Raw genomic sequence first — 22,853 nt, forward strand, 5'->3', positions numbered from 1 at the left:
GAGTGGGTCTTTTCTCTCCACAACCACCAATGAGAAGCGGCCATTTTGCGGCTTTCTTGTCACCGTGTCCGCTCCCGCTGTGCCTGGCTCTGATGTCAACTTGAATTGTCAACTACAACGGCGCCAGTACATGTAGCAAAAGTCAACAACACCGATCCGACCCATTCAAGGAAGCAGCTAGGTACTCCGAACTTGCGCAGGAACCTTGCGGCGCCACGTCAATTTACACAACAACAGACATCGATCGCTTCTGCTCCTCCGCCGTCGCCATGTTGTCAGGCCTCGCAAACCCGCGGCAAGCTGCCGTCCAGCTCATGAACTTTGGCCTGATCCTGTCAACTGCATTCATGGTGTGTTCCTGTCCAGAATCCCCTCCGCTATGTGACTTGCCTTTGAATAGCTTCATCAATGGCGTGCTAACCAGCTTCCGTGTCGCAGATGTGGAAAGGTATTTCGGTTATCACAGATTCCCCGTCCCCGATTGTCGTCGTCCTGTCCGGTAGCATGGAGCCGGCCTTTCAGCGCGGCGACCTCTTATTCTTGTGGAACCGCAATGTGTTGGCCGAAACCAGCGTTGGGGAGATTGTTGTGTACAATGTGAAGGGCAAGGATATCCCCATCGTGCACAGGATAGTCAGGAAATTTGGAAAGGGGTTCGTTTTTCCATCTGCTACACCCCTTGCGCTGTCCCGGACATACAGCTGACCATAGGACTGCCTACCTCGAAGACCTGAAGCGAAACTGCTCACAAAGGGAGATAACAACGTCTCGGACGACACAGAGCTCTACGCAAGTGGACAGGATTACCTGGTTAGAAACGACATTATCGGGTATGATGATTGGTTTTCGCCTGTACCAGGACGTTTCGATTATTCCGCTAACATGGTCTTCAACAGGAGCGTTTTCGCCTACATTCCTTTTGTTGGCTATGTCACCATTCTTTTATCCGAGCACCCATGGCTCAAGACTGTCATGCTCGGACTGATGGGTTTGGTGGTGGTTTTGCAGCGTGAATAGCCACGTTTGATTATAGCATAATTCCCTTCTCGAACAGCGATCGATGCCACCTTTGTTTTCCGCCTGATTATTCGGACTTGTGACTTTTACATGTACTTGTCACCATCGATAAGCGTTGGAAGTCTCAAGGTGAAGAAGATAAATGGAAAGAGGTGAGTAAACACCTGGTCAAAGTTAAATAAATGGCTTATGATGCCATATTGACCCGCTACCGATGTACCTAGGTACCTATCTATCTCTTTATGGTCCGCTTTCCTCTATCATCGATTGCCATTCCATGCTAGGTAGACGGGAACTCTTTGTCTGTCGAGAGAGTTACCTTAGGTAGGGCCGGGACTCGAGCCAAGTGCCTGCCCTGAGCTGCCGTAGCGAAGGACCAACAATGCCGGCAATGAGCCGACCTCTAGGCAGCCACGCCGCCTGATTCGCCATCCCGACGCCAAGACGCCGCTAAACCCTTATGCGATAGGGTCGTAAAAGAGACCTCAAGGTACGCCAAAGTCAATGGGAGCCAGCGTCTAGCCCTTTGCACTGCAATCTAGAAAATCTCATTCCTCCCTTTTGCTTTCTTTGGCATGCCACCGTCGGTTTGTCGACTGTCGCTCGTTGTTTTCACGACTTGCTGTGTACTCTGCGCACACTCTTTCGTTCAATTATCAAACTTCTGTCGCCAACATCATCCGGATCGTCGTCACGCCGATCGCTCTTTTCGCGCTTAATCACCGGTCCACTGAATCACTACTAATATCTCGATAACGTTGCCCCAAACTTGGTCAAACAAACGAACAAAATGACCGCAGCCGGACCGTCCAGCAGCACGCATGTTGCACAGGAACGAACCGGTAATGATGGAAGCACAGCCATGCAAGGAGCACCACTCCTGCCTCATTCAGTCACCCAGGACAAGAATGGTGCGGTTTTCCAGCAGCAACAGGCGCCTGTGCCGTTCGGATATGGCACTGGCACATATCAACCTTTGCCTCTGCGGATTCCTGGTTCGGAAATTGCCTACAGCAAGAAATGGCACGTTGTGAAACTGGCTTTCCAAACCGCATCTCTTGTGTGCTCTGCCGTCATTTTTGGAATTGGCCTGGCACTGGGCGTCTATGGTGAGCAATCGGAGGATTACCGCTGGTGGGAAATAGACCCCGTTTTTGCCATTGATGCCTCGGCAGTATGTCCTACCCTTATTAACTATACTCATTCGACATCGTATCTTTCTACTTGGCCATATGATAACTAATGCTCTTCAGGCCGGACTGGCAATTATATGGACCGTGGCTGAGTTCCTAGTATTGTATGCCTCCAAAGGACGTCGAGGCATTCATCCCGGAGCTCATGTCGGTGTTCAACTGATCATTGTCCTTGTGGCTTCCTTGGGGGTCAGCATTGGTGGCGTCTTCGTCTACGAATTCAAGAGAGACTACTACGATGAACCTGTCATACCCAACCTCCTAACGGGTCTCGTGCGAACCCTGCTTGCGTTCTCTAGCATTCTTTGGATCATCCACTTCTTCCTCTTCGTTCGAGCCTGTGTTGAAACACATACCGTCAATGCGACAAACAAGTCCCGAAGAATCACCTATGTCCGAGTTCCGGTACCCGTACCAATGCAGATGGGTCAAATACCTTACAATATGGTAGCTGGACAACATTCGATTCCTGACCAGCAAAACACGATGTATGGCGGTTATTACGCCCCTGTTGCGCAACAACCTTCAGCAGTCCCACAGGGCTCTCAACAGCAACCTGGTGTGCCTCTACAGGGCTATCAAGCGTCAACTTCATGAGACACTTGTCTACCTCTACGCCCCCACTTGATGACTTGAACTGAGGTTTAATACACCATTGTGTTCACGACGCGGCTGACGCTCCCAAGTGGTCTAGCCAATATTCAGTGAGCTGATAGACGGTTCGAAAAGCTCAAGGAGACGCTTGAGTGAGGGCATATCTTACCTCTCATAATACGAATGACTTCCAGGGTGATGAAATATTCATTGTCTGGATACATTCAAGACGGCACAGTATCGCTCAAAAGACGCTGGGGCGCGTCGGATGGACATCGAGGTCCTTATTGAAACGGAAATCTGTGGCCTACCATTATGGGTCACGAAGCACTTGGGGGATGGGATGATGTTTTACAACACAAATAAACTAATGCAGTAATGTTGCCTTTCACAACACACAACATGGGTTGTTTGCGGCCCTTAGCTTTCGTCAAGGCCAACGTGGTTCATACGTGCCCATTCTCAAGGCACGACTCGTATTCGCATTGTTCACTGGTGGATGCCGCGGTGCTGTGGCCTATGATTCGTAACTCTTGGACCCAAGCTATATCTCCAGTTGAGCCTTCCGACACATACGTTTAAGTCAGATCCCTAAATTGCTATTGAGCCCAACTACCCTGTTTACCCCCAAGCTTGAGAAGAAGGCGTTTGAGGAGATGAGCGAGGTTATTGTGTCTAAGATCCCGGAGCGGTTCCAGAACTTTGCCAAGAGCTTGACTGTGTCCCTTTTGAGGAGCGTTGATGAGGCTATTGACACTTACAAGCTGTCTTAGGTGAGGAAGGAGTGCTGGGGGTAAAGCAAAGGCTACCTAGTTTGAAGAGGAAAGAGGCGGGATGACGGTTGGCCCGTTCTGGACACAGAGATTTCGATGTGGCAGGAACGTAGTACAATCGCAGCATTGGAGGACTGTCCAGGAGACTTGGGATACTGGTTCATCTGTTGCTTAGGCTCGTTGAGTGCAGAACTTTGGGGTATCTGAACTGGCTGTGAATGATATGTTGGATGTGAACAAGTGACTTGACGGGATGGGTATCCTTGATAGGATCTCCTTTTATCGATTTGTGCGAGAGGGGGACAGAATGACTTAATGATGATGAACACTAAAGTAGAAAGCACGGGTAGTCCCTTTTCATTCTGGGGCCACACCTGCCCAAACCCCCTCCCCACTACTCCTGCTTTCTGTCAAGACTTTCTTACCACCGCACCACTTCCTAAAGGCAAGACCATGACTTGGAAGGAACGATATGTATCAACTGAAGGACTAACAAAGTGAGCGCCTGCCTTTGTTTTCCATCCTCAACACTCCGCGGCAGTGCGCCTCTGGGCCTAGAATTCAACTTCAAATTACAAGTTTGAGAGCCACATTTCTCTTCCCTTTCCACTTCACGCCCGGATTTCCTAGTTTCCAACTTTTAGTGGTCATTTTACGCCTTCTTGACACCGCCTTCTATCCCAAATGGTCAAGCTGCAGCATCCGCAACGGATTCTTTCTGTATTCGCACACTGTCGAACCTTGGAGCGCGATCACAGAAATCCCACTGAGATTGGCAGTCGGCGTGGCGGAAGGAAGAACCTACCAGTGTACAGCATCCGAATTTTCATCCCGCGCATAAACTTCGGGCCTTGCTAATAGAAGTCCAAAACTTAATGCAGCCACCCGACCATCCAACGGGCATCTCGATCTATAACAGGTCTCGACTACTTCCCTAGCCACTTGTTTGTCTCCTGAGCTGCAGTAGTAGTTCGTCAGCTCTTGTCTGGACGGCATTTTCCCCCTGGGAGAAGCGTATCAACGATGCGTTTCAACCGCTGCATGCATCACAAGTCACAAGCCAGCCGCATTTACCACACACAATAGCATCCCTCCGGAGACATTGCACCGGAAAACGCAAGGGACACTCTTCCGTCCCGACCCCTCTCGACCACGGGCTCATCATTTCTGGAGCTGCCTTATCCAACATTGTTCTATGGTAACGAAGAGACAGGAAAGAAAGATGTCCAACATTTGGAACATGGTTAGTACCGACAGTCACGCCGTTAGACCACTTTTTTTGATTCACAAGCTAAATCTCAAAACAATCAAGAGCTACCGACGGCCACTCTTTAGCTTTACTAGTATGTGTTCATGCTGTGCTATGTGGCACTGACAAGTCTGCCATGTGTCTGTTGCTTCACTCGACATGTATCGCCGTTGTTAGCCCAATGCAGAAACGATTGGAGGACTAACGCAAGGTCAAGGTTTGAGGACTGTAGTGTCTTTATCTGATACTGAGAGAGAGACGGCAACTGTATCAATTTGATTGTGCGAACTTAGACCGACCCATATCAACATGTATGGAGACATGGTATCCAACACGCCAGGGTCTGAGAGAAATATCACCGAAAAGAACAGAAAACTAGATATCGATTTGTTTTCGCAAACACGTCGACCCTACAGACAACGTTGGATCTCGATGACATGACGCATATCAGTCTACGACCGTGGTAGTGGGCACCGAAAACGAGCCAAAGTGGCTTTTCAACACATGCGGACTTTATTCCAGCCAATGTTCGTCCTTCCCTGATCTTCAGGGACTGAAGATGTTGTGCCTGGCCCCCAATAGCCTTGAAGCTATATGATTTGCAACTAGGCTTTTCCAGGCCAACACTCTACGCCACACTCGCCGATGTCCGCCGCGGCTCTTACCGTATGGTGTGACTCTGAAGGCGAAATCGAATGACATGTCCCGAAGTCTTCATTCGGCAGGCCAATGACAGTTCAATGTTCAAGAACAAAGTAGCAAAGACCACGGAAAAAAAAAAAACACTGCCAGGTAGGTTCGGAAGCAATGTAACTCCTCCACCGCGCACTAGGTCGGAGGGCACCGGTACCCGGGTGAATGGGAGACCCTTTTTTAGAATCCCGCATCTAAGTATGTAGTGCTAGGGCTAACGGGGAATTAGCAATGGAGGAGATTTTTGATGGCTTCAAGACGCATCATTGGATACAGAGACTTCGGGAACTCACGATCGATGAATGTGCGGCTGTAAAGAAAGGATCGTGTCTTAGGCTCAACGAGAACGACGAATGATCAAAGGATCATCGAAACGACAACCTCAAACCCATCACGCATGTCGAACCGACCGCATACAGGAGACTTGAGCAGCCAACAAGCGCGGAGCCGGGCATAGCCGCCCCCTGTCTACCGATATTCAGTTATTGAGACGGAAACCCACGCATACGCTCTTTTCCGAATGGTTTTCCCGAATTTCCGGGATGGGCTATTCTCGTCCTGTTTCTGTTTGGGCACAATGGCACAGTGACTCTCCCATTCTTCACGGTAGCCTCGTCAGGTGTCCCAATCTTGAGATGGCGTCTCGTTCCGTCGGCAAACTTGCAACGTAGTTGCCTCTAGTACCTCCAAATCAGAAAACGCACTATCCTTGCAAACACCTCTGCAGAAAACCGGCAGTCAATATTATGGCCCCTTCTCGTTGTGAAACAGAACAGAGTTCTGGAGCTATAAGTATCAGAGAACATGATCGCCAGCGCCAGAGAGTGTCTTGCCTTGATCCTGGCATCTCTGAACTCCCATGTTTGGGGTAATAGCAAGATACTCATCCGCTAAACAATGCAACACTTGGACAGTAATCCTCGACCTTCCTATGATGATATACAAGTAAGTATCAGTCGCACGGTTTCTTTGTTCGTGCTCCTTTCCCGCGAGTTATACCCAAACACGGCCCTGTACCACGGGGGATCTGCTTGTCCATGTCTGTCCAAAGCTTATCGCCGGAGAAATGTGATAACCGTGGCTCAGAGTGGCATGTTTTCCGAAATCATGGCCTGATATTGCCGGGATACTCAGATATGATCTGCCATCGCGCCCAGAATCTACCCGCTGTTACTTAGCCAAGAATCGGACCACTGCCAGCAGTTCACACTTTAGTTTCTGGTAACCTTTGAAGTATCTCAACTGACAGTATGACAGCCATCGATCCATCCGAGCATACCATGCCATCACCCTCATGACCCGTACATCTCCGGCTATGCTTGCTTAGACTATCCACAACTTGCTCATTCTGACTTCTCAACCCCCGCGGTTACTCTACAATTGCAAACAGACAACTACGCGAATTCAAGAACCAACTGTGCGCCAAAACAACATACCCCGTCTAGAAGTCATGGCGTATATGCGGATCATCATATACCACACTGTCTCCGCTCAAGCAGCTTCTCGGATGGAACTAGCTCCGTAGGGCTGACACTGTCCACCTCAGCACTCACTGTGTCCGGCTCGATACCGATTACACCTCACTCGGCTTATCTGCTGAGCTCTCCCGCCTCCCCTGTTACGGCTTTTCCAGCAGATGTCGTTAACACCAGTTCGTTCCCTTCTGATACATGGCCGACTTACAATCAAACGCACACTGCATGGCCCCCCTACGTGGCCGACGAAATGCAGTACGAAAGCCTGACCACTGCCGGACTATCTTTGCAATCGCTACCCGACATATTGAAGCCTGTATTAGGTGGAGATCACAATGAGGAAGAAAAATACATCGATCATAACATGACCACTACCTATACAAACGCATATCGGCGAAGCCAGGCATCATTAACAGGGGAATTAGGTGCTGCGAAGAAAAAGGAGAAGCTTAGAAAGAGACGGCGACACCGACTGGCACAGACAGAGGACGTACATTTGGTTAGCAGCAAGCTTGAAGACGCAGAATCAGCACATAGCCCGTCGTCAGCCGGTATGAAACTCTCAGCTGCTGTCAATCGAAGCTTAACGGCTAGCCGCCCGTCCTCGCTGTTATGGGTGCAGGAAGATGTTGCTGGAAGTTTGATGAACCCAAAAGGCAAAGAAAAGGGGCGAACGCAAGACAACAAGAGCAACAAGAAAAGGAAGCAGCAACAACAACAACAACAGCAACAACAACAACCAGTTCAACAATCACACAAGGGGGTCGGCTTGAAAAAGATAACGAGTAGAAGAGCCTCATGTGCGGAGCAAGCATGGGAAGCCGGGACCTGTGACGGTGACACGGACATGGTGTTGGACTATGACAATAACAGCAACAGGAGCTATTCGGTCACTGGACATGACTTGGACCTCGACACAGCACATACAGCGAGTCCCCGGCAGGAAATCGCCCGCGTCAAGCACAACAAGGTAGAACAAAAGTACCGTAACCGACTCAACGCCCACTTCGAAGCGCTTTTGGACGTCCTCCCTCCCTCGGTGGCCCTTCCCGGTGAGCAAGGGTTCGAGTCCGAAACCACAGAGCAGATGCAGCCACTGGGAAGACTTAACAATATGGTTGAACTGGAAAATCCGGACAAGGAACGCCGAGTGAGCAAGTCTGAGGTTCTTGACCGCGCAAGAATGTACATTCAGACATTGGAGAACGAGCACAAGCGACTGGCGGCGGAGAGGAAGCAGTTAAGGAAGATCTGGGATGAGTATGGGAATGCGAATAGGGAAGGTCATTGATGCTGGGTTGGGAAATGGTGACCAAAGGCGAGAAGAAAAACAAAAGGGAAAACTCACTGAACATTGTTCGCGCCGGGTATGATACACGCATGGTAAGTCACGACACTAAGAGCGTTTGGAACACGAAATATACGAGGATTATGTAAATCAGGACACAGGGTTTGTCGTAACAGAAAAGAAAATAATTAGGAAGACAGCATTGTCCGACGATAACCGACTTATAAACAAAAGGAAAAGAGTAAAAGGGAAGGAGGGCATGGCTAGTCCAGTGGTACATAACACATTAACCGACGGTCCTGCACCTTATGTGAGTTAAAAGAAATACATCATTAGCCATATCCAGCTTCTAGATAAAAAAAAAAACGAGTGCCTTGTTTTGATTTGACTTTTTCCAAGACTTCTTCTTGTAGTGTACGTAGGACATTGAAGCGAATCAGAAGAAAAAAAACGAACTTCAACCTACACGCCTCAGCTTGCGAGACTCACAACGGACCAAGCAAGTATACGTATCTCCCACTATTGCAATCCATCTTGTAACCTCTAACATTTGCACCCCGGACCGAAGGACTGCCCTTCAATGCCCCCGATTTCATATGCGCATACAAAGACGAATCAAAACGCTCCAGTGGTCAATCAGAATGAGTGTGTCGAGTGTCATGCACTCCATTTATTCGTTCGGCACCTTACGGATGTGGGGGACCGGGATCGGGATCGGTCCAAGGTGCCTGTTCGGTTCAGCTACCTATTGAATGATTGGACACTAAAAGAATTGGGTTCTTGTTCCTGGAAATGTTTAATGTGACGACAGATCCAGTCAACGAACGCATGGAGCGGGTCCGAATTGAGCAAGGTATAGATAATCCTTTGAGTAGATGTCATGCTTGAGATGTATTGATGTCGCACTACATAACTTGGCCCCAGGAGTATCTTCAGTTATTTATCTTCTCGCGATTGATATGCACTTCACGTTCATCGATCAACCAAACCCTGAAGCCATCATTATTCATGTTTTTCATCATCTCTAAGCAGTCGCCTATCAAATCCATATCCCAAAAAACACCAGATCCAAGATGACTCCCAAGCCAAGTATCTCAAGCAATGACAATGAGGTTGAAGGAAACAGGAAAGGCCAAAGAAGGCCGTGGCCGTGAAACTAAGAGGAGAGGGAGGCAATGAGCCCCCTTACTCCTCATCATCACCACCAGCAGCAGCCTTGGCGGCATCAGCCTCCTCCTCGTCATCATCCTCGTCCACGGCCTTGGAGGCCGAACGCTGTGCCTTCTTGGGGCTGCCCTCTTCGGCCTCGGCCTCGGCATCATCATCTTCTTCTTCCTCTTCTTCGGGAATCTCCTCCTCGTCCTCATCCTCTTCGTCACCCTCCTCCTCCTCCTCCTCGTCTTGTTCCTCTTCCTCCTCGTCTTCGGCAGCTGCCGTCTTTAGCTTCTTCTTGGGAGGGGCTTTGTCTGGAAAGTCAGTTTTGTCAGTTATATCGTTCCAAGACTAGCTAGCAGGGGCAAAGTGGGCAGGGCTGCAGTCGGCTTACCTGTGGTCTCCTCTTCCTCTTCCTCTTCATCTTCGCCTCCTTCCTCGCCGTCGTACTCCTCATCTTCTTCGTCGTCATCGACATCCTCTTCCTCATCGCCAGTGGAGACATACCTGTGGGAGGCCAATTGTTAGCTATCTTAGCTTGGATGATGAAAGGGATATTCATATGCATGTCTTTTGCCTGTCTTTGTTTACCCACTGAAAGTGATGGCGCCGCCTCTTGAAGTGTCGGGTGATCACAATCCACACCAATATACGATTGGCGATTCAGCTAGCAACACAGAAAAGCATTGGCGCCGCAATGCGCAAAGGCAGCAAAGCTCACCAACGCGTGTTCTTGTTGCCGAGGCACATCGCAAAACGATGACGAAGAAACAAAGAACAGATGAAGCTAGAGAGGTGGAAACAGCGGGTAGTACTTACTCCTCTTCCTCCTCACCGTCCGAATCCTCAGGGAGGGAAACGAGCTCTTCGGGCTCCTCTTCAGCCTTTCTCTTGCGGGTGGCAGACATTGTGAAACTTGTTGAATTAAGTAGGTAACGCGATATCGGAGAGACTCGCCAAATCGCGACCGAGGCGGTAAAAACGCGTGTGAAAAGTAGCGGAAATGGAGAAAAGAGAGAAGAAAGAGGAAAAACGGAGGGAGAGAGAGAGGAAAAAAAGATCTGGGGGAAAGAAGGCTGGGGGTGGTGGGTGGTGGTGGGCGGCAAAGCAAAAAGCGTCCGAAGAGAGAGAGAGAGAGAGAGAGAGAGAGAGAAAAGTGGAAGTGTAAAGAGCCTAGGGTAAGCAGAGACACCCACCCAGTTGGGGGAACTCTGACTGGGGAACTGGGGGAAGCTCCAAGCCTCCAACTACACTAACACCGGCCGCGGCCAGCCCACGAGAGCTACGTACTGTACCTTATTACGTACCCCTGGTAGCCAACTGGTCTCTGAACCTGGGGATTATGGCTTAGCAAGTACCTGCCTCTTAGCTACGCTACTATGACGGTACATCTGCCCAGTAGTGTTAGATGCAAAGTACAGGCAGCGCTAGAGACAGCGGGAAGAAGGGAAAAGGGGAACGCGTGCGGAGAACCTCGAAAGCTTTTTCTTTGGGCGACATGGAACGAGAGAGGATGCTGCTGGCAGTTGCGAGAACAAGAGAAGGTGAGACTTGGTGAGACTCTTGAGAGGGCGGATACTGTAGGCAAGGGAAGGAGAGTTTTGAGCTTCCACTTCTTTTTTCCCGGTTTACTGGAGACCTTTTACTAGGAACCAGATTTCCATGATGCATAACAGCCATATACACCTGCCAGCCAGCTTTGTAGTTGAGGTGAAAGGCTCTTCTTTCCCAGCTGAGGAATTGAGGCCCCATAAGACACCAGCATCAACAACAACAACAACAATAACATCACCAACGACGGGGTGAAAAGCTGGTGGCGGACCATCGTAGTATGTAATGTCAGATAACCTCAAAAAGAGAGGAGCGGTGATCCGAAAAGATTGTTGGAAGGGAAAAGCTCTATTGTCCCGCCATCACCTCGAGGTAGTTGGGCGGTAGAACGCCCCGGTTGATAGGCGGTGCTGGACGCTTCCATAGTGTACAATGGAGAAACGAAAAGACGGGGGTTGCTCCGCCTGCGTGAGGTGTTGGGGGGGGGGGGCGCTGCACGCGTTGCAGGAAGCTGCATGCAGTCTCGCAGTGCCAAGAGGGGGAGCTGCTCGAGCCAACGCTCTGAACTTTCTCTGGCTTGTGCATCACCAGCAGCACGTCCTGCGCAACTTTGGATGTGGGTCGACATTGCCAAACCTGACCTTCCGAGTGGTTGAAAGAGTACAAAGAAGAGGGCGCTTGGATCAAGGCCCACTTGGCTGTTGATCGTGACGTTACTGCACGTGTTGGGAAGGCACGTTCGCGGCAAGCTTCCACTTCTCAGCCAGATTTTGCATGTCGATTGTTGGTTGGCATCTGTCCCTTGGTTCGTTCCAAGCTTCGAGTTGGTCTCGTTGGATTCTGGTCCGTGTCTTCGAATTCCGTTCCTCTGGATCCGATGCTCATTGTACACTACCCGTTATCATTCTACCAGACTTCACAATGTCAGCGCCATGTTCTCAAGTGATGTGCACAATCCGGACGACGTGTAGTGTACATGGTGTAATGTCAATGCATGACACTAGTGTAGTCCACCGAGGACGTCATCGATTCGATCGCGCAATCACGTGAAATTGGAGGGTTGTCATTGGCTTTGTGTAAAAAGTTCGATGCGAGCGACTCCAGTGACTGCCAGTTGCAACCTCATATGAGACCGGCGACATGAATCCCTCTGGCCGTGTTCCCGGATGAGCGTATGTTCTCGTTGCTGGAAACGACAACCATGAACCGCGAACTGGTATCGGAACCTATCCCCCTCATTCCATCCTACCAGTTCTGCCTGATCTGTATATCACCCACCCACGGAGACACCACTGACGGCGGTCGTCTGATCGAGAGCACAGCAAGAATGCGAATTGCGCTTATGAGCTGGGTCAAGCCTTCATGAGTGACGTACTGGTATGCTGTATCAGCAACCGGCTACCGGGTAACTGGTTCCATACCAACTGGTGATCCAGATCGTGCATCTGGGTTTTGGACGCGCTGACCGGTCCACAGCATGACCACCACAAGAATTTGTCGGTCTGAGTTGGGGTAGTTCACACTCGCCGAAAATCAACAATCGGCCTCCAAAGTTTGCACTGTGGCATTCTGGCCTTGTCCTCGAGGCAACGCCTCGAATCCATGGCGCTCCATTGTAGTCATCAAACAGTCACTGAAGGACTGTCCGGCCCAACGATCCAGAACTGAGTGTTGAATGCTATCCAGTCATCTAGGCAATCGACGTCGTGCGGCCTATTGTCCCACGGGTAACGAACACGTCGTACAAGTCCCATTGTCGACGCTGGTCCGTTTACGGTTTGTTCGCCTTCGGCGCCGTCGTGGGTCTCTCGTTTGCCTGTCACCCATACGTGCAAACCCTGGGGTACATGGCCGCTAGCCAGCTGGTGTCAACTTCCGTGGAGAGGAAAGCCATGCTGTGAGATTGTGCGATACAACGGGTGCCGTGATCTTATATCTGTTTGCTTGCGCCTGGCGTAAATAACAAAGGGAATGACAAACTGGGTGCAGGCCAGACTCGGCCCCATTTGCAGACGCCACACCCCTGGACTGCTACCCATTAACAATGTTGACTGGTGATGTTCATCCAGGATGTCAAACGAGGCGTCATCGCTTTGAATAATTTCCACGCCCGGGGGGAGGGGGGGGGGGGAACCATGAGCTGACATTGCAAGATTGGGACATGTGACTTCGTATCGGATCCGGCGTCGAGGACAAGTCTTTACGCTGTTTTTGTCAGAAGAGGCCAATAGGTATCGAGTCGACATTGTTAGAAATAACACATCGACGCCTCTTAAACATATAATCCGAAAAAGTTCTAGGCTGACTATGCAGGCACATTAGTAAACGGACTCGCCGGGCGGGCTGCCTGAAAGCCAGTTCCCACCTCCGGCCGTAACGGTAGAATTGCTAATTTGGAAAATGGCTAGGTTGTCAGGCTGCCGATGCGAGGTCGCAGGCCAAGAGATTTTGGAATTTCGAGAAAACAAGAGAAGAAGTGGAGCGCTAGGAATTGGATCCAATTTCAGGACCATCATGGCTGTCCGGTCCCACATAATCCGTTGAAGGTTTTTCTCTGTCTCTCTCTGACGAGCTCTTCCTGTTTTAGTTACGTGGCAACTGGACGCCGACCGAGTAGCAGCTCTATTGCTCTGTGGTCAGTTCATGAAAGGGGTCTTTGTTGCTCGCTGGTAAACTTGAGCATCTAGTACATACTCGTCTTTCGACGCTCTTAAGCGTCTTGCCTCTCGGAGCTGAAAACAAAGCAACCAAGCCCAGGATCGCGGATCAGATCCCAAGTGGTCCGAAGCCGCAGGTTCGCTTTAAAAAGCAACGGCACACTAGGGGGGAAGTTCAAGATCGAGGCAATGGGCAATGACCACCAATGGCAATGCTCCTCACCACTCCACCGCCCCGCTATCTAGGAGTGATTCAGAGTCAAGCTTGCCGATCATCCCTCGCTCATTCGACGTTTCGTTGTTCCCGCCGGTGCCCCGACCAAGCCACGCCCGAACCCCTTACTACGATGGAGGTTACATAGCTCAGTTAGGAATTGTGCTTGCGTAGAAGTTGTATCATAGCCTCTAAAAGCCTGTAACAATGCCTCGAGCAGACCAGTACACCTTCAGGTCCGTTTGTCTATGTACGTGCAACAATAATAGTTTGCGGCGCTGTCGAGGCAGTATACAAAATGACAAGAGCCATTATGAGCTTTGTCTGGGTGGCTTGCAGTCGGCCAAGATGAAAGACAACCACGTCCGAACGGAATCCGCTTTGAGCAGCGAAAGAGATTCACACTCATCCATGCAGCTGTTGTCATCCCACTCCGGACTGGAGAGTGTGGTGTAGACAGATTTTCATCCAAAAGCAATGTCGACTTTTACCCAAGCCTTTGCCGATATCCCTCGCATAGCAATAAGCCTCGTGAGCCGTTGCTTTCAGACAGCCTTTAGGGCAAAAAACAAAAAAAAAAAAAAAAAAAAAAAAAAAAGAAAGAAAGAAAGAAGAGGCTACTACCAAGCTGTGCGCGCGGGGTAGGTATCGGATGTGAATTGGTCTCCCATATCAAACCCCGGCCGCTGCAGGCGTCGTAGCCCGGTGACGAAAAAGCACGGAACGCACTTTTGTGTGTGATGGTGCCAACGGCCGGGCGGCTACGGTCCGTTCTTTCCAGTTCCCCACTGCAGTGGTGTTGACCCGTCGATCTCCACAGAGGCCGGGCCTGGGGTCCCTCTGGCTGTTGTAACACGCCAACACGGATACATTTCTGCTACCTCGTGAGTCTATGAAAAGAGCTTGCAGAGGTCCTGCATACTACACTAAAGGTAAGGCGAGCAATGAAATGAGAGGGATCATTTGATGACGACCAGAGCACGAGCTCTCAGGGTGTTTATCGAAGAGCAGGGGGGCGGAAAAGCCGATTTTTGTCGGTGTCAATTCGCCTATCGTCATCTTATTTGCCCAAGTTTTTTCTCGAAAGAATCGAGAGAAAAGCTGGGTTATTGCTTGGATAGACGATACTTAGAAACATGGCTCTCAACCAACTCGCAGCGTTGGAAGGCTGGAACTTGGAAGCAGCCTTCTCAAGGCCCCTGCCCCTTGCTGGGACGAACCTGACATCTCCTTTTGTTCTTGTGCGTGTATCAGAAAGTTGGTCTTCCTTGTCGACCCAAAACAAGAAAGCCGCAAACGCCAGAGGCACCTTTGACCACCAACAACCCAGAAGTGGAAAGGGACGGGAGACGGTTGGTGAATAAGCAGCGAGTTATCAATCGCACAAGGTACCTCTAGGATCCTCACTCACTCACGGGCATATCCACCCGGTCATTCAGGTACCGTGCAGGCTTACACTGCAGGAGGCAGGTACGGGGCCCAGGATCCCACGTCCGAAATTTTAAGGTCTCGGTGTCTCAGCTTTCAGGCACAGTGGGCAATTTCCGTGGGGGGTGGATTTGGGAGCACTCAGCTGCAGTCTTCTCATTCAACCTCCAAATGCGATCACAAAGCTCACATTCCTTTTTTCCCGCGGATGCATGCTCTCGGACTCCACAGCGGGCGACTTGAAGCGAAGACTGCGGGACCAGAAGGAATACTGACGCAAGTCGAAAGCGTTGTGAAGAGGTAAGAAACAGTTCACTGGGAATCCACCACCAGGGACAGGATGGTGGCTGTTAGCAGCAGTAGAACGGCCCGGCTCCCTGGTCTCTGGTCAGGACTCCTGTTGCCAGTCAGTCCCTCTCCTCCAGGCTCAGTATGGCCCTCATTTTGGGTGGGTAATTAGCGACGCGAAAATATTAACCAAAAAAATAATTGTGACTTGGGAGGAGGAGCCGAGTGGGTTTCTGCTCTCGGCCTGGCCTTCTCTTTCCTAACTAACTCCTTTCACCTTCTTCCACTTCTTCCGAGAAGCTAGCAACTCGGGCAATCTCCAAGTCCAGCTTGCTTGTCTGGTAACAACAGCCCTTTCCAGACCACTTTTATCCAGATTCGGCTTTCATCCCATCCGGACTCGGACTTCCATTGGACACCACCAGTCCTCGATTCCAAAGTCACTGTTCGAGTCCGCGGTTCGGTTCAAATCACTGCCTGCCCTAGGTACCCTACCTAACCTGATGCTTGGCTGCTGTTGATACGCAGCTGCCGAAACGGACGGATCTGGGTTGGCATCTGGGTTGTTTGGTGCCGTGTCTCGCTGTATCTAATTCTGGATCCCCGACTGTGATGATGCTGCTGCTGCCGCTGCTGCAGGCTTCGCATGACTGATCCCGAGAGACGAGACGAGACATAGCCACGCATCGATTCTTGTGTTTTTCCCAGAAAACTAAACCACTATCCAGCACAGCATTTGGCACCGGCATGATGCATCCTCCAAACGAACGGGAACGGGGTCACCATTTCCACTTTGGTCGCCGTCTGACTCCGAATAGTGCAGAGCTGAACAGTGCCAATGGTGGTGGTGCCAATGGCGCCGTCCCTTTTCCGGCGCATGCTGGACCCGGACCCTGGCCGAAACACGACGCTGCCGCTTCAGGTCCGTTGCACCATCAGCAGCAGCACCCTCAGGCCCCCAACAACAACCACCATCATCCCGTCCACTGCAATCCGCTCCAGCAACATCCACCACTCCTGAACAACGATAATAACCACAACCACCACCACCCGATCCGCATGGAACCGCGCCGAGGGAGTCATGGACATGGCCGCACATCGCCCGCAATAGCCTCAGCACCAGAAGCGCATTCCCAACACCCGCAGCGCACCCAGTATGCCAGTGCAATGAACCACCACAGGCCGACTGTGCCCCTGGCGCTCCCAAACCGCACCCCGGCCTCCCCTCGCTGGGATTCCATCGATGCACGCTCGAGAAATGTTTCGCCCGTCCCTCCGAGTCCATTCCAAGTGAATCACAACCACCACATCACGTCACACAGATCGTCACAGAGGTCACGGGCCGAGTCGACCACACCCACTGGCACCCCGAGACTGACACCGCGCTCCGTATTTCCCGGCCTCTCCTCCCACCCCTTTATACCCGAGGCGCTCGAGCCCGAAGACTCGGACCAGGACCGTGACCACGACCGTGACCAATTGCAACCACAAGACGAACGAGAAGACCCGGAACCGTCGCCCACACGCCTGTCCACCCGCAAATTCCCCTTGATCGGCCGAGGAAGTCAGCAGATCGACGATGAGGTGATGCGCCACTCGCCAATACCGCTAACGCCCACTTCGCCCGCCCACAGTTATACTTCGTCAATTGCCCATTCTCGCCGGGCCAACACGGACTCAGTCATGGTTGTCGAGAACTTCTCCCGTCCGCGCAAGACGAGTGTGTCTATCCGATCCAAGAACTCGGACATCTCCGTCATGCGAGCGGCGCCACCGGTCCGCCATCATGATGAACCTTCGTTCGACAGCCTGCACCCTGCAAACAACCACCCGTCACCATACAACGAAAACATTGCGCCTAATCAATGGCCCCAGGACCGCCGCTTCTCCACTGCGTCTTCGCACTCGTCAAGCACCTTTTCGTCTTCGATTGCCAAACGTCCGTCAAATGACCAGCTTCAAGCCGCGGCAGCCAGGGACCAGCCGCCAGTAACAAGGCGCCCCTTTGCTGGACGACCTCCGCCGCCTGTCAGCTACAACAACCACAACAACTTTTACTCGCCTACTACCCGCGAACCTCCGGCGTGGATACAGGAGGAATTTAGGCCACCAAGCTTTCGCTCTCCGTTTGCTACGAACTCTGGAGAGCGTTGCAGTATTCTAACCACCCACAGCATCACTGAGCAATCCATCATCAATGGCTATGCTCGCGCAAGTTGGCGAACGAATTCGGTGGCCGACGACGGCCCGAGCATCGAGGACGTAATGGTCATGTATGAGCGGGGATTCAATGATTCGGAAATTGACAACATCGGTTATCGCAAAAGCCGGAGGTTTTTGGACGATACCGACCATTTTGACCCGGACATCGGAGTATTTCCCATGGGGGATAACTCCCGACCCGCCACCAGTCATTCGGATCCCGACACCGACCGGACGACTAAAATCTTCGAGGCGATGCACGACGACCCATTGCCTTTACCTGGAGCGAGGCCAATATCCCGAAAATCCGCCAGGCTATCCAATTTCATTCTCCGGAAATCAGGACTCATGAACTCGTTGCCAAAGGACATTGGCTTGGCGATCACCGAAGACATGGAGAGGAAAAGGCAACAGAGTATCACAGAGTTTATGGAGAAGCAGAGGCAGGAATCAGTAAGCGGGGAGGCTATGGAAAGGAGGAGGCAGGAATCTGACGCGAAGGACCCGGCGAAGCACGACTCGGCCAAGTTAATGGATGGCGATAATGTAATTGATTTGCAGGCCCAGGAACCCGCCATGGCAGGTACTCCCACGGCACCGACGGACTCGATGGAGTCGATGGAACCGATGGATACCCCTGACCTTGACGAAGTGGAGGAGGAAGAAGAAGAGGATGAGGAGGAAGCGGCAGTGGAGGAGGAGAAATTTCGCGCCATCCTGACACCGATTCCAACAGCGAATATGCCAGTCGAACCACCGGAGGAACCGGGTAGCCGTGACCGATATGGTTTCCGAAAAGCCAATTCCAACGTTACCCGTCAGCAGTATGACGCCTGGGATGCCCAATACAGCGAATACCTGGCACGCCGCAGGAGGAAATGGATTGCTTTTCTCAAAGATAACTCTCTCATGACGGACAGGCCGAACAGGTTTCCCCCAAGAAGTAACAAGACCAAGAGGTTTATTCGGAAAGGCATTCCGCCCGACTGGCGCGGTGCGGCTTGGTTCTATTACGCCGGAGGGCCAGCACTTCTCAGCAAGCACAGGGGTGTATACGATGACTTGGTCAGGCGTGCAGGACTAGATCCGAAAGGTCCAGGCAAGCTGCCGGATGCAAAGGGTGAAGTAAAGCCGTTGATCTGCGAAGACATCGAGAAGGATCTACACCGAACATTCCCGGATAACATACGATTCAAACCGCCACCATCGACAACACCTGGTGGTGACAGCCAGGCTGCTAGTGGATATATCCCGGGCGTCACCCAACCGGCCGACCCTGCCCAGGAGCCCGAAATTATCAGCTCTCTGCGCCGCGTTCTCCATGCATTTGCCTTGTACAACCCACGGATCGGGTACTGTCAATCGCTGAACTTCTTGGCTGGGTTGCTTCTATTGTTTGTCGAAACCGAAGAGCAAGCATTCTGGCTGTTGAACGTCATAACACGAGTCTATTTACCAGGGACGCACGAAATGAGCTTGGAAGGCTCCAAGGTTGATCTTGGTGTGCTGATGGGGACGTTGAAGGATTCGTTACCCAACGTCTGGAAGCAGATTGGTGGAGACGAGCTTGAAGGGAACCCCAGCAGAAGACACCGGCTAGGGAACCGCGTGAGGCACGGCGGCAAGAACCTCAGCATCAGCGATCCGAACCGACTCCCCGCCATCACGCTGTGCATGACGGCCTGGTTCATGTCGTGTTTTATCGGAACGCTCCCAATCGAAACCGTGCTGCGCGTTTGGGATGTGTTCTTCTACGAAGGCTCTCGCACCCTGTTCCGCATCGCCCTCACCATCTTCAAGCTCGGCGAGAATGAGATCAGGGCGGTCCAGGATCCGATGGAGATGTTTGGTGTGGTACAGGCGTTCCCTCGGCGGCTGATCGACTGCAACATGCTGATGGAGGCATGCTACAAGCGGCGCAACGGCATCGGACACCTGACTCAGGAAGCGGTGGAGGAGAAGCGACAGGAACGACGCGACAACATCCAAAAATGGAGGGCCCTTCAGGAGGCCGCTAGTGAGGCTGGACCCCGGCTGAATAGGGCCGCTCATATTGGAAACCCAGCGTCCAGGTCGCAGGCTGCCGGGCTGGACCTCGCTGCCGAAGACGATGGCCACGGCAACCGGAAGGCTTCAACGCTGTTTAGTAGAAGAAGGGGGGATCGTGAACAGTCAAGGGCGGATGAGGTGATGTAGTGTGCACCTCGGCCCGTGTCCATACTTGCTCTTGGTCCTCTGAACCTAAACCTCGGCGGAAGCGCTCATCACAACCATAACCATGATCACTTGGAGAGCGGGAGCTCCTGAGCAGAACAAATGCTTCCTTCCCACTCTTACTCGAATGTCATTCAAGCTTCCATCATCTATCTATCTGCTGGCATCATATCCAACCAAGACTAGCCTTTTTTTTTTTCCTGTCCGCTCTGTATAACTCCTCCCCCCGCTCAGGCGGTGCCTTTTACCTATTGTAATTTTTCGATACCACCATGGGCCTATCAGATCATAGCATATATCCTTTGAAAGGTTTTAGCCTTTTATCCAACACAACAAAGACACATACAACAACACTACTCGGCTGACTTGACGTCTTCCTCAACAATTCCCTTGTATCTTGTCTACACTACTACCTACCTACTTTACCTTTGATGTTGTCATGACTCACAAGTCTTGTTAATTCTTCCATTCCCCCAAATGGAAGGGGCTGTTTATACCTTTCTACTATGCACAGGCTGAAGCCTATGCGCCTTATAGCACCCCCCAATCTCTATCATTACCAACCACATCCTCTTGCAGAGGGCGCATCTCCCTGTCTTTTTCCTTTGTACATATCTTCCTTGGGGCGGTCGGGAAGCGGTTGTTGCGGCGCTTTGTGTCTTGTTGTTGTTGTTGTTGTTGTTCATTTGATTGTTTTTTTTTTCTGCGTTTGTATGTACACGAGAGGAAGAGGGGATCGATCTCAAAAAAATACGCGGAATGGTTTTGTTCTTTTAGAAGGAGCCAAGGTAAAGGCAAAGGCAAGGATTATTCATTCAGTCAAGGTCGCACATATGGTCAAGGTTTCAGGCGGAAGGAAAGGGAAAGAGAAAAAGAGAGCGGAGTTGCTATGAAGGGGACAAGTTCGAGATTCGAAAGCATAGCATAGCATAGGCATAGGCATAAGCATATTGCATAAGTTGAACTACGTACACTACAATTAAGCATGACTTGAATGGAGCAAAAGTGGGTAATCATTGTGACTCTTTTTTGGAGGGGGGGGATGAATGGCTCAAATCTAATTTCCCGGACTTTTCGCATTAGACATTGCTATGAGCCTCATAATAATGCCTGCTCCATCATTCAGTTGAGCCAGTGCGATGTGTTTCCTCCACTCTTCGTTCCCATGATCAATGATGTCTATCACTATTGGCCTTGTCTTGCATTGATGTCTAGCAGTTTTCAGACCAACCCAGGCGTCCAGTGATCGCCACATCCAGTTCTGGTTAAACACTTTTCCCTTCGATAACCATCTCCAGCCTAATGCTAGCCTCATCCATCAAGTCCAGTTATTTTGGTAACGAGCTTGCCACATACCCGGTCTCTTTCGATTCCTTCTAATCGTGTCGCACATATGCAGTTTAAAGAATCCTTGCCACTAACCTCCCATCCCCGTTACGCATCACGTCGCTCGCATCACAGAGACTCTGTGTCATCGCTTATGCATTTTGAACAGCTCCATCAAGTGACAAAAAGGCGTATATCTTCGAGCAGCCACCTACCACCCACGCCCCTGCCCCTACGCAGGTGGAGCAGGGCGGGACGCCGAACCCGAGCTAGCACCTCCTTGCCTACCAGCAGCGCGACCAGGATTCACAGCACCAGTAGTAGTAGCACCCGCAGGCGCACCATCCTTCTTCTCCGGAGGAGGAGGAGCCTGCACGAAATTCACCGACCCCTTTGCATACCTCTCCACATACGCCCTCGCATTCTTCTCAAACTCGGGCCGATCCCTCCGATACTCATCCGCAATGCGCTGCTCGAGCGCGTCGTCGGGCATCGGTTCGACGAGAATGTTGCGCACAGCCTCCAACACGCTGATGATCTTGCTCGCGGGCTTCCAGTTCTCGGATTTCAGCAGGCCCAGGCAGATGTTCCCCAGCGAGTCGTTGGTGATGTTGGGGTGGTAGATGCGCGTCGTGAAGTTGATGGTCGGAGGCTTGAAGGGGTAATCGGTGGGAAGCTTGAGGATGAGGCCGAAGCGACCGGGGGCGTAGACGGAGTTGGGCGGCGCCGTGACGGTGACGTGCCAGGTGTGTAGGTCGGCGTCAGAGGGGAGGGTGATGGAAATGCCAGGGGGTGGGGCGGTGGTGCAGTCTGCGAATTCCTGGACGGAGGGGGAAGAAAAATAGGGTTAGTTTCGTGGGTCTTCTATTTCATATTTTCCTTCGCCTTCTTCTTCCTCTTTAGGGATGTCGTCAGGTTCAAAAGGCAGGGCAAACGATGTGATATTTACCTTCGCGATGCGCTTCGTGGAGGCCATGGTTGCTGGTAGGTAACACACTCGACTAAACCAAGTAGTACTTGGACGGAATGTACCCAACGATGACTGATGGATGTATCGAGTGAGGAGGGATAAGAGGTAGAGATGTTCAACTTCAGATGCTGACCACCTCAAATGTATTTTGGCAGTTGTGAGACTCAAAGTGACCTAGTACAATGACCGACGGCGGTGACGTTGGTCAACAAACAAGGCGTGCATAAGCTTGTTTGCGTGCTCGTGTTGATGGCGGGGTAAGCGGACTGGGCTGGTGAGGTATTCTTTGCTTGGGGGGGAAAAAAGGGCAAAGCAGGGATGTAAAAGTGACGACGCAACGAACAGTCTCTTATAGTAGTTGCGGATATGACTGAATGTTCTTGTTGCTTGTTGACACGCTAGTAGTTGAAAGAGGATGCTGACTGATGTCCACGAAGGAGAAAGAGCGAGAGCTCCGTCGTCAAGGCTGCAGCACTCCACGCCCCACGGCAAGTGCTGCCAAGACCGGTAGGGCGGTTTACTGTGGGGCTATTTGTGGTGGCATCCAGAGCGGGGCCGTCCATGCCGCG

The 22,853-nt window shown here is 51.4% G+C and overlaps 7 protein-coding genes and 1 non-coding gene across 8 annotated transcripts; 6 read left to right on the forward strand and 2 right to left on the reverse strand.

The window, feature by feature from the left end:
- The first annotated feature begins 81 nt into the window (after window positions 1–81).
- Window positions 82–1,267, forward strand: NCU04519 (microsomal signal peptidase 18 kDa subunit). Its single transcript, XM_951837.2, has 4 exons — window positions 82–350; window positions 439–653; window positions 729–830; window positions 897–1,267. Exons 1-4 carry the CDS (start codon window positions 270–272, stop codon window positions 1,015–1,017), a joined length of 519 nt encoding a protein of 172 aa, XP_956930.1. The 5' UTR covers window positions 82–269; the 3' UTR covers window positions 1,018–1,267.
- NCU04518 (hypothetical protein) lies at window positions 1,240–3,196 on the forward strand. Its single transcript, XM_951836.2, has 2 exons — window positions 1,240–2,191; window positions 2,271–3,196. The coding sequence occupies exons 1-2, from the start codon at window positions 1,808–1,810 to the stop codon at window positions 2,805–2,807; spliced, it is 921 nt and encodes a 306-aa protein (XP_956929.1). The 5' UTR covers window positions 1,240–1,807; the 3' UTR covers window positions 2,808–3,196.
- Window positions 3,197–4,236: 1,040 nt separating this feature from the next.
- On the forward strand, window positions 4,237–5,033 carry NCU14096. Its single transcript, XR_897887.1, has 3 exons — window positions 4,237–4,386; window positions 4,459–4,820; window positions 4,890–5,033. It is a non-coding gene; the product is annotated as a ncrg22 (non-coding RNA).
- A 746-nt stretch (window positions 5,034–5,779) lies between these two features.
- On the forward strand, window positions 5,780–8,656 carry NCU11295 (hypothetical protein). Its single transcript, XM_001728482.2, has 2 exons — window positions 5,780–6,464; window positions 6,777–8,656. Exons 1-2 carry the CDS (start codon window positions 6,417–6,419, stop codon window positions 8,283–8,285), a joined length of 1,557 nt encoding a protein of 518 aa, XP_001728534.2. The 5' UTR covers window positions 5,780–6,416; the 3' UTR covers window positions 8,286–8,656.
- A 275-nt stretch (window positions 8,657–8,931) lies between these two features.
- Window positions 8,932–13,241, reverse strand: NCU04516 (hypothetical protein). Its single transcript, XM_951834.2, has 3 exons — window positions 10,254–13,241; window positions 9,829–9,941; window positions 8,932–9,748 (listed from the first exon to the last, which is right to left on the reverse strand). Exons 1-3 carry the CDS (start codon window positions 10,340–10,342, stop codon window positions 9,468–9,470), a joined length of 483 nt encoding a protein of 160 aa, XP_956927.1. The 5' UTR covers window positions 10,343–13,241; the 3' UTR covers window positions 8,932–9,467.
- Window positions 12,187–12,886, forward strand: NCU04515 (hypothetical protein; the record flags this gene model as incomplete). Its single annotated transcript, XM_951833.1, has 2 exons — window positions 12,187–12,336; window positions 12,680–12,886. 2 exons carry the CDS (start codon window positions 12,187–12,189, stop codon window positions 12,884–12,886), a joined length of 357 nt encoding a protein of 118 aa, XP_956926.1.
- A 2,228-nt stretch (window positions 13,242–15,469) lies between the features above and the next one.
- Window positions 15,470–20,988, forward strand: NCU04514 (GTPase-activating protein gyp3). The gene has a single exon (XM_951832.2). The coding sequence runs from the start codon at window positions 16,320–16,322 to the stop codon at window positions 19,968–19,970; it is 3,651 nt and encodes a 1,216-aa protein (XP_956925.2). The 5' UTR covers window positions 15,470–16,319; the 3' UTR covers window positions 19,971–20,988.
- Window positions 20,989–20,994: 6 nt separating this feature from the next.
- On the reverse strand, window positions 20,995–22,732 carry NCU04513 (ubiquitin conjugating enzyme Ubc14). Its single transcript, XM_951831.2, has 2 exons — window positions 22,264–22,732; window positions 20,995–22,134 (listed from the first exon to the last, which is right to left on the reverse strand). Exons 1-2 carry the CDS (start codon window positions 22,288–22,290, stop codon window positions 21,547–21,549), a joined length of 615 nt encoding a protein of 204 aa, XP_956924.1. The 5' UTR covers window positions 22,291–22,732; the 3' UTR covers window positions 20,995–21,546.
- Window positions 22,733–22,853: the final 121 nt, after the last annotated feature.

This window comes from Neurospora crassa, linkage group IV, assembly GCF_000182925.2.
Source record: "Neurospora crassa OR74A linkage group IV, whole genome shotgun sequence".
In the NCBI taxonomy this organism is placed as follows: Eukaryota; Fungi; Ascomycota; class Sordariomycetes; order Sordariales; family Sordariaceae; genus Neurospora; species Neurospora crassa.

Excerpts from the sequence above, each read along its gene's own strand:
- NCU04519 (XM_951837.2), top strand. The coding sequence starts at position 270 with ATGTTGTCAGGCCTCGCAAACCCGCGGCAAGCTGCCGTCCAGCTCATG. Across the intron at positions 351-438 it reads TCCTGTCAACTGCATTCATG|ATGTGGAAAGGTATTTCGGT; the intron begins GTGTGTTCCTGT and ends TCCGTGTCGCAG. Across the intron at positions 831-896 it reads GTTAGAAACGACATTATCGG|GAGCGTTTTCGCCTACATTC; the intron begins GTATGATGATTG and ends GGTCTTCAACAG.
- NCU04518 (XM_951836.2), top strand. The coding sequence starts at position 1,808 with ATGACCGCAGCCGGACCGTCCAGCAGCACGCATGTTGCACAGGAACGA. Across the intron at positions 2,192-2,270 it reads TTGCCATTGATGCCTCGGCA|GCCGGACTGGCAATTATATG; the intron begins GTATGTCCTACC and ends AATGCTCTTCAG.
- NCU11295 (XM_001728482.2), top strand. The coding sequence starts at position 6,417 with ATGCAACACTTGGACAGTAATCCTCGACCTTCCTATGATGATATACAA. Across the intron at positions 6,465-6,776 it reads CTTCCTATGATGATATACAA|CCATCGATCCATCCGAGCAT; the intron begins GTAAGTATCAGT and ends ACAGTATGACAG.
- NCU04516 (XM_951834.2), bottom strand. The coding sequence starts at position 10,342 with ATGTCTGCCACCCGCAAGAGAAAGGCTGAAGAGGAGCCCGAAGAGCTC. Across the intron at positions 9,942-10,253 it reads GACGGTGAGGAGGAAGAGGA|GTATGTCTCCACTGGCGATG; the intron begins GTAAGTACTACC and ends GGCCTCCCACAG. Across the intron at positions 9,749-9,828 it reads AGAGGAAGAGGAGACCACAG|ACAAAGCCCCTCCCAAGAAG; the intron begins GTAAGCCGACTG and ends CTGACTTTCCAG.
- NCU04514 (XM_951832.2), top strand. The coding sequence starts at position 16,320 with ATGATGCATCCTCCAAACGAACGGGAACGGGGTCACCATTTCCACTTT.
- NCU04513 (XM_951831.2), bottom strand. The coding sequence starts at position 22,290 with ATGGCCTCCACGAAGCGCATCGCGAAG. Across the intron at positions 22,135-22,263 it reads CCACGAAGCGCATCGCGAAG|GAATTCGCAGACTGCACCAC; the intron begins GTAAATATCACA and ends CCCTCCGTCCAG.